This window comes from Sinocyclocheilus anshuiensis, unplaced genomic scaffold (genome assembly GCF_001515605.1).
Source record: "Sinocyclocheilus anshuiensis isolate Anshui unplaced genomic scaffold, SAMN03320099.WGS_v1.1 scaffold1162, whole genome shotgun sequence".
Taxonomy (NCBI): domain Eukaryota; kingdom Metazoa; phylum Chordata; class Actinopteri; order Cypriniformes; family Cyprinidae; genus Sinocyclocheilus; species Sinocyclocheilus anshuiensis.
In genome coordinates this window covers 635911-645348 of record NW_015540875.1, presented here as the reverse complement: position 1 = coordinate 645348, position 9438 = coordinate 635911, and the positions used below count along the sequence as shown (strand labels likewise).

Here is a 9438-nt window from a genome sequence, read left to right as displayed (position 1 = left end):
CCAATCACAACACACACTGGCCCAGCTAACCAATCACAGCACACACTGGCCCAGCTAACCAATCACAGCACACACTGGCCCAGCTATCCAATCACAACGCACACTGGCCCAGCTAAACAATCACAACGCACACTGGCCCAGCTAAACAATCACAGCATGTTTCGTATTTCAGAAGGCGGGCCTTCATTTGATATAGGAACTATTCGAGCCGTTCATGCCAGACTGGGGAGAGAGGTGTTGTAATAATGTAAAATATGTGAAAAATAATGTGTTTTTCGAACAACCTAGTATGAGAGCCTGTTCTAGTACACCCCCAAAACAAAATCAAGACTTTGTAAAAGAGCATAATAGGACCCCTTTAAGTTCTGAAACTTTCAGGATGTAATAATGACAAAGACCTCTTCTATATCAAAAGATCAAGGGAAATTTGGTTTCTCATGTCATGACCCCTTTAAATAATGCTAAATGCAGTGCACATGAAATCACTGTTGTGTTTGAGGCTATAATTGTTGCTTGGGCTATATGTTGATTCATGTCTTGAGATGTAAATGTTTTCTTTAAGTGGAAAAAAAAGGGTCTGTAAGTGGATTTCACTTAGCATATAATTTCTAAAGTAATGTAAGCCAACATGTTTACAGCTACTTTTAATGTTTTGTGTTTGACTCAGAATCGTGCGAATCTCAGCCCTGTTGTGCAGCACTGATTGCAGTTGCAGTTGTAACAGCAATAACACTTATGGCTGGGTAAGACCTCTACTCTCTTCTACATTATATATCTCATTTAAGACTGGGGGATATACCTGTATATCTCAGAATATTTGTATACACTATATACTTTTTATCATTTAAATGCAGCTTTTATTGGTCCACTGAGATTCTTAAAGTCATTAGATTACTTTCATGATAGCGTTTTTGATTTAATGTCATCTCTGATGTAGATTTCAGTAACAAACTGTGTTAAAGTTGGCAACTTTGATCTTTGATTTTACTCAAAAATGTTGTGGCTTTTTTTAATATACTAAACATGTTAAAAAGTAGGGCAAAATTTGCATATAAATCAGAATGTATATATGAATGTTGAGATACATCAAATGTTGGTGAAAGGCTGAAAAATAGATTTAGATAGAATATTTAGGCTATATCCCCCAATCTTAGTCTTTTGACAAACTTTTTTTTTTACAGGTTCATTGTCATGAAGAAATGCAAGAACAATGCCATCCTTTAGCCAATACTGTACACTCACAGACAACATTTGATTTTTTTATTGTAACAATTTTGGTTTAATTTATTTTACTTATGTTCTATTTTACGTCATATGCTTTTCCCTCTTTTTTTATGACTTTTAATGGTGAACTTTTATTAGAATTGCAGATATGCTGTTCCTGCATATATGTGACTCTCAAACAGTTTTCAGCTTCCAGGTTTAAATGTTCTCAGGGTAGCATGTTTTCTGACTATCTAAACTTTATTAGCTGTTTCTCTGCAGTTTTTCCGTTTGGTAGATTTGATAAAGTTCTTGTTTTATGTCAAAAGAATGTTCTTGTGTTCATCGTAAAGAATGAGTGCTTCTGAAACTTTAGAAATGTGAGTTGTTAAAATGGCTCCTATGGATATTTAAGATATAAGCTGTTTTGTTTACAAAAAATGAATATAAGTGCTATTAATTTGCTCTCTACCTCATTTGTTCTTATTAATCTGCTTTTGGAGCATTTGTAAGCACTGATGTTTAAATTTGTTCAGAGAATAAGAGTCCAAACGGATCTTGAGCGTGGAGTGTGACGGGAGGGTTTTACTGTATGGAAGATCTGCTTGTTTGAACAGAGAATAGTGGCTTTACTCCACAGGAAAGGGAAAAAGGAAACGGCTCAGTTTGCAAACACGGTGACGCCTAAAGACCTTTAACTCTGTGAACTGAGCACAGGAGTTCACAGAATACAGCAGCCCTGCAGAGACACAAACAGCACGTTTACTGTGGGAGCGTCGCTCTAGTGCTTTTATGGGACAGGAGTTTCTGGATACAAGCGTCTCTTTCAGGAAGTTATGAGAGGTGAGTTATGAAAAGCGTCCAGTAATCTCACTCATAAAGTGAATGTGTCTGAACTTTGGTCGCATGTAATGTATGAGGAATATCAGTCTTGCAGCTGTTTGTTCTAGGTGACATGGAACTACGACTAGAGCGATTCATCAGGACTGTTCTGCTTCTGCACGTCTGCTGTGAGTTATTCTGCATGTCTTTGTATGTTTATGTGGATTGTGTTTCATGCCTCTCTGGAATGCTTGATTCTGATTGGCCACTTGCAGTATTCTGCAGCCAAAGTGTATTTTTAGTTTTATTTCTTAGTTGAATGCTGTTCTTTTGAACATTCTATTCATCAAAGAATCCAGAGATATGTATCACTGTTTCCACAAAAATATTAAGCAGCACAGCTTTATTCAAAACTTATCATAATAGAAATGATTATTGCACAGCAAATGACAAATGTACATAATGCCTCCGATATTTAGATTACATTCGAATAATTATTGTTTTTTTAACATTTACATTTTTTGGCAAGCATAAACAGTCTACAGTTGAATTAACTATATTGTTTAATTAAAAATTTAACTTTCATTAAACATTGGTGTTTTTATTTATTTCTACTTCAAATAAATGCATTTAATCACGGTTTCCACAAAAATATAAATTATTATTACTATTAATTATATTAAATAGTATTTATTGATAAATAAATAACTCTTTCTTTTTTTAACATTTAGATATTAGATAGAGCCTGTTACATTAATTAATCAACTTTATTATTTAAATAATAGCTACAATATTTGTTCTTTTGAACTTTCTATTCATTAAAGAAACCAGAAAAAACAACAATAATAAATACACAGTACAGCTTTATATATAATTTAATAATAATACTTTTACTTTTTTTTTTACATTTCTCAGCAACCATAAACAGTCTACAATTAGATTAATGAGCTATATTATTTGAATAATTATTATATAAAAAATTTAACATTTATTGAATGTTGAATATTTTTATTTTCTTTTTATATTTCTAATAAATTTAGTTATTTTGTACTTTCTGTTATTTAAAGGTCCCTCAAAGTATATTGCGATTTCCACACAATACGAAGCAGCACAACTGTTTTCAACATTGATAATAATAAGAAATGTCTCGTTTTTTGTTTGTTTGTTTTTGTTGTTGTTTTAAATAATTATGTAAATAATTAAAGATTTCCTTTTTTAACATTTACATTTCTTTGCCATCATGAACAGTCTGCAGTTAGATAAATTAACTATATTATTTCAATAATTATTATATTAAAAAACTTTTATTGAATGTTGGTGTTTCATATTGCCGTTGACAGGTTTATAAAAGCAACTCAAAGCCATGTGATTGTGATTTAACAGTTAAATGCTTTTGCATCAAGCACATGCAATCAGAATTCGAGATATGACTCTATGTTTTATGATGTATTTTGTAACGACAGGGCTCTGGAGCGGCCAGTGTTTGTCCGTCCTCTTCACAAACCAGCAGTTGCTGTATGTAATCAAAGGCCAGAATCTGATCCTACAGGCACAAATCGAGCTGCTGGGTGGTGAACATGTTGTTAAAGTGACATGGGACCACGTTGCAAAGACTTCTGGGACGAGTTCAACATTGGCTGAGTTTCCTCATAAAGTCTCAGATGGGAGAGTAACACTGGAACAACAGGGAGCCACACTGAAGATCAGAGATTATCAAGCAGCAGACGCCGGCGTCTACACGGTCACAGTTACAGACCAGTCAGGACAGAGACGATCTGCACAGCGAGCCGTTCAAGAGTATCGTAAGATCAACTAAAGCCTTGAATTCATTTCACATGCGCTGTACTGATATTTCTCAAACGTTCTGCTATTGTTCTTCTCCAAAAATTTCTGCACTTAAAGGAAAAGTTCACCCAAAAATGTCCAGAATATTTACTCACCCTCAGGCGATCCAAGATGTAGATGAGTTTGGTTCTTCATCAGATTTGGATTAATGTAGCATTCCATCACTTGTTCATCAATGGATCCTCTGCAGTGAATGGGTGCCGTCAGAATGAGAGTCCAAACAGCTGATAAAAACATCACAATAATCCACAAGTAATCCACAACCCTCCAGTCCATCAATAATTTATGAAGCATAAAGCTGCGTGTTTGTAGGAAACAAATCCATTGTTAAGATGTTTTAACTTAAAACCATCGCTTCCTGCTAAAATACGAGTTTAAAATCCATAATACTGTTTCCTCCAGTGAAAATTTAATCTTGTCTGAATCAGGAGAGAAATCTGCACAGATCAAGCACCGTTTACAAGCCAAAACGGTTCTAAACAAATATGTTGGTGGATTTTGATGTGAGACAACAGGGGATGGACTTTTTCACTGGAGGAAGCGTTATGGATTATGGACTCATATCTTGACCAGAAGCCTCAGATTGAAGTTAAAAACATGTTTTTTACAAACACGCAGCTTTTGGCTTCACGAGTCATTAACTGATGGACTGGAGTGGTGTGGATTATTGTGATGTTTTTATCAGCTGTTTGGACTCTCATTCTGACGGCACCCATTCACTGCAGAGCATCCAAGTGATGAGCAAGTGATGCAATGCTACATTTCTCCAAATCTGTTACCACGAATAAACAAACTCATCTACATCTACTCTTTGTAGTGTTTTGTAGATCATACAGTCTCAGGTGTGCTATTTTGGTTTTTATACAATTTTTAACCCTAGAATGCACATCTGAAAACCTCCACTTTTCATACAAACTTCATGTTAATGTGACAACAAAACGTGACAACAAATAGTTCTCATGAAGAAACACACTGAAAAGATAATTTCATGCAAAACATACAAAAAGAACACATCTGACACCCATTTGTGCTGTAGTGTTAAAACAAAAATTAAGATTAAAGTTTAAAAATTCACATCACAAGCATTTTCAGTTAGATTACATGAGGATGTCATCTATAAGTTCATTATCTTTTGAACCGATTTGTGTGATTTAATCAAACAGGATAAATGTTTTACAGAGACACAAACCAAATAACATCACAGAATTCATCGGATAATTGGTATCATTGATAATACATTCTATTACTTACTTGATGTCTATGCTGTTGATGTCATGTTGTGAAACACATAAGTGTACCAAAGTACTGAAATGATTTAAAATTCACTTTTGTTACACAGACAGCTATTTTAGCTTTTATACACTTATGCATTCATACAGACCAAGTCAATATTAATATAAATTATTTCAAATAAATGTTAGAAAAATGCACTCCATAATAGCAGTGACCCATTTGTGTCTTCATTGTGTCCTTGTGCATTTCTCCAGTAATTGAGCTCTCTCTCTGTGTGTGTGTGTCAGTGGCGGTGCATCACGTGTCGGTGATGGTGAATGTGTCTCACTCGGTTCTTCACTGTATGGAGGCGTGGGGAACTGAACCCACATTCACTTGGCTGCATGAGAAAGTGGTTGTAACGGAGAAAGTGGGTCGTGTTTCGGCACATGGGACGTCTCTGTACGTCTCCGGCACCTTCTGCGGACACTTCACCTGCGTGGTGAGCAACAAACTGGGACACAGTTCAGCCACATACACCGCAGGTACAGCTCTCACGCCATCACTGCGTCATGAAGGACAGGAACATTACTTTTCCTGAGGCTTAGAGCATGAATGACCTGAGAGGTTCAGTGACAGCATGTGTGTGTGTACTCGTTTCAATTATTCAAAGTCGACTCTTTCTTTTGAGAGACAATAACTTTATACACGGTGCACTTTCAGATTTAAAACTTTGCAGGATGTTTTCATTCACTTAGAGCTGTATTCACACTGCATGAAAGGTAATTTTCAAAAATCCATAATAGGGGCACTTTAACTAACGTTAACAGAGTAATAAATACTGTAACAAATGTATTACTCATTGTTAATGTTAGTTAATGCATTAAATATAGCTAACAAATGGAACCTTACTGTAAATTGTTACCATTAATCTTTATTTCAGTTTTAGTTATTTTAGAATATCAAGTTAAGCTAAATGAAAATAAGAAATGTTGCAACTACCTAAAAAAAAATATTTTCTTTTTTTTATTTTATTTAATTTTAATTTTATTCCAAGCAATGAATGTTTTTAGTTTTAGTTAACTATAATAACCCTGATTTTAGTTATTTAGTTATTTTAGTGCATCACGTTAAACTAAATGAAAATGAGAAATATTGGTGAGTCTTGGTATCTACCTAAAACAAGGATAACTTTTAATATTTGATTTAAATTGATGTTCTGTTTACACTGTAAATGCTTTATTGCAAATGTAAAAATAACCAGTTGTGATAAACAAGTGATAAAGTTTACCCTCGTTAATTTTAGAGCCCGGTCTCATGAAAATGCGTGTAAATAGTACGCCAAATAAAAACAAAAACTCGTGGTATTGATTCGCAAAAATTGACTTTGGCATGCATATGATACACACGTGTTTGGCGTGCATACGATACGTAATTTATTGGCGTGCATATGATACGCAGTTTTCACGTACGTATGATACACATCTACCCCACAACCCTAATCCTACCCATTGCATACACACGCCAAAGTCAATTTTTGTGTATCAATACCATGAGTTTTTGTTTTTATTTGGCGTACTATTTATACGCACTTTCATGATATTGGGTTGTAATTTTATGTTGTTCTGCTATTTTGTGTTCATTTGCTTCTCCCATTTGCTCTTTTTACACTATTATTCTATTTTCTATCACTCTATAGCCCAATACAATCAAATAATTTCTCAAATATTTATTACAATATATTGATAAATTGAACATTCACTTCAGTGGTATGAGATGACTGGATGCTTTCGACTGATTTCCCATTGAACTGTCACCAACATTGAACTGCAGTGCTCAAACTATTTCAAATATAGTGAATTAAGCTACAAACTCCATCATAATGATCAATGTTTACATCTAACATGTATTTTGAGGTGCATCTCGTCATATTAATAGAGTGTTTTCACTAGTTTCATCAGTAAACCGGTTACCTCACCTGAATGTGTTCCTAGATTTGTGTTGGATGTTATCTAAACATCATACTTTTTAAAATTTATTTCAGTTAATGTAAACAAAACTAGCGAGCTAAGCCAGTATTAGTACTGACAGTGTCATGTAAACATGACTGAAGCACGAAAAACGGAGGAATTGACAAACCAATTCAATTGAGAGTCATTTACTCTGGAACCACTCTGATTTGATTCAAACTTGTGATTTGAATCATTCAGTTCAAGCGATTCACAAGCAAAAAAATAAATAAATAAAAAGAAATAAAAAAAGGTTGAAAGAATTTCAACGTTGCTTGTAATGATTTAAAAAGAACGTAGCGATGGGCGAAATGGAGCTTTTCAAAAATCCAAATCAGTTAAACAATTGCATCACAAAATGATTCACTGTTTCGAAGCACTCCAATCGGATCGTGTATCGTGAAACATTTGATTCAGATCAGGACTTCAAATCATGCATCGCGAATGACTAGATTTTGATCGGAACTTCGAAGCGGGTTCGCTAATCATTTGAATGAGTTGTGATCAACGCTCCAAAGTCCCGATCTGAAATGATGGTTCGCGAATCTTTATTCAGATCAGGACTACGGAGCACGAATCGTGAATCATTTGATTTAGATCGGCAATTCGGAGCGAGTTCGTGAATCCTTTGATTCAGATCAGAACTTCAGAGTGGGTTCGCAAATCTTTTTTCTGATTTCTTTTTTTATTATTGTTAAACAGTGCAAAACATCAAACTATTAAGGCAGTACCGTTTTGAAAACAAAAAGAAAAAAAGAAGGAAATAAACAAATACACATACAAATCCCATCAGAAAATTAACCATGGTGTTATTACAGTAAACGTGTAACCATGTTTGTTGTTGTTTTGTTGTTGTTAAAAAGCATGTTTTTTTACACCCTTGCTAATCAATGTTATGCAATGAATGGAATGTAAATAGTTTTGAACCTGAAGGATTCCTGTCACACCCACGCGATGGGTGGAGATCTTGTGTGAACGTTTCGTTCCAGTTACTGACGTCTAAACCGGTTCGGTGCGTTACCGTCAGTGTACCGTGATTAACCCATCTTCTTAGATCACGCAACATGACTGTAGTGAAATCACTAATGCATGCCCTCCAGTGACTTCAAATGGACGCAACAGCAATATGATACATGCAATATCCAATCAGCTAAAATAGTTACATATATTAAAGTTAATCATTGAAAAAACAATTCTTCCGTCAGGCAAAACAGTTCATTTTACTGCAGGCCGTTTACGGTTCCATGAACTAATCATAAACTACACATTTAACACAATTCAATTTTTTGCACTTGATTGCACGAGAAAATGCATTAGATTTATTCTAGCCCTAAATGTCCCGTTTTGTGCACTGCAGGAGACACAGGCGTGGATATAACCGAAGGGAGAGGCTGAGAGAGCCGTGTGAAGAGTCTCTGTGAGCTGATCTCAGGACACTTTTACTGCGTTACTGACGAGAGCTGATGGACTGCCAGTCGCTTGACGCTTTCAGCACACCTTTTGATACTTTATTGATCAATGTATTAGACTTTTGTTATTTTATTAGACTTCCTGGAAAGATAGTTATGCATATTTCTTTAACCAAGTTAGACTAGCATCATCAGGAGGATTAGTTAATGCAATCCTTTCTGAAATACTTGATTCTGATTGGTCAGTTATGGCATTCTGACATTAATATGATGGCCACTAAACTATTAATTGACCATTGTCCCATATCAATAAATTAACATTTGACTGAGTAATTTTTCGTGATTTATTTATTTTTATAATCTGCTCAAATCTTAAATTTATTTGGCAAGAAGTCATGTAAAAATGGAAAAACTCATGATCAAGGAGTCTACACATAACAATTTCTTAATTTTCTGCCCCCAATTTTGTCCCACATTTTAGATTAATCCGCCCCTAAATGTCACATATAACAGTGACTGGTCACTTTGTCAATTAGACGGTCTATTCCGCTCTAAGTTTCCAGTTTTGACCACAATAATACAATTATTTTTATTCAAGAATAAATTACAACTAAATAGAAATAAAAATTACTACAACTTCAATTAAAATTAAAACTGAAAATATAAAAAAGCCAATTCAAAATATTAATAAATACAACAATAAACACATTTCAGATAAATCCACTCTTAAACAGCTCAACAGTGACTGATCACTTTGTCAATTAGACATAAATTCACACACATATATAAATTCAAAAATAAGGCTAAATAAAAATATTTGTGAAAAATTAGAAAAGCATTACTTTTATAATGCATTATATAGAAAGGCTGAGTGAAGTGTTAGAAATGTTTTTCTGGCATCTAACTCAATTACAATAAGTTGAAGTGATAAAATTACT

At 34.4% G+C, this 9438-nt stretch overlaps 2 protein-coding genes across 4 annotated transcripts in view; both read left to right on the top strand.

The window, feature by feature from the left end:
- The window catches only part of LOC107688196 (uncharacterized), a 5874-nt gene extending 4408 nt beyond the window's left edge, over positions 1-1466 (top strand). For both annotated transcript variants that reach the window (XM_016485795.1, XM_016485794.1), the window contains 2 exons: positions 668-743; positions 1182-1466. In XM_016485795.1, coding sequence (XP_016341281.1) covers positions 668-743; positions 1182-1224 — 119 coding nt within the window. In that variant the 3' untranslated portion in view covers positions 1225-1466. The remainder of the gene's footprint in view (positions 1-667; positions 744-1181) is intronic.
- Positions 1467-1527: 61 nt separating this feature from the next.
- On the top strand, positions 1528-8825 carry LOC107688197 (uncharacterized). Of its 2 annotated transcripts, none has more exons than XM_016485796.1 (5): positions 1528-2046; positions 2154-2213; positions 3489-3827; positions 5391-5627; positions 8449-8825. In XM_016485796.1, the coding sequence occupies exons 1-5, from the start codon at positions 2040-2042 to the stop codon at positions 8484-8486; spliced, it is 681 nt and encodes a 226-aa protein (XP_016341282.1). In that variant the 5' UTR covers positions 1528-2039; the 3' UTR covers positions 8487-8825. The 2 variants fall into 2 exon arrangements, with proteins under 2 accessions (XP_016341282.1, XP_016341283.1); XM_016485797.1 differs by having other exon boundaries at positions 2141-2213.
- The last annotated feature ends 613 nt before the right edge of the window (positions 8826-9438 follow it).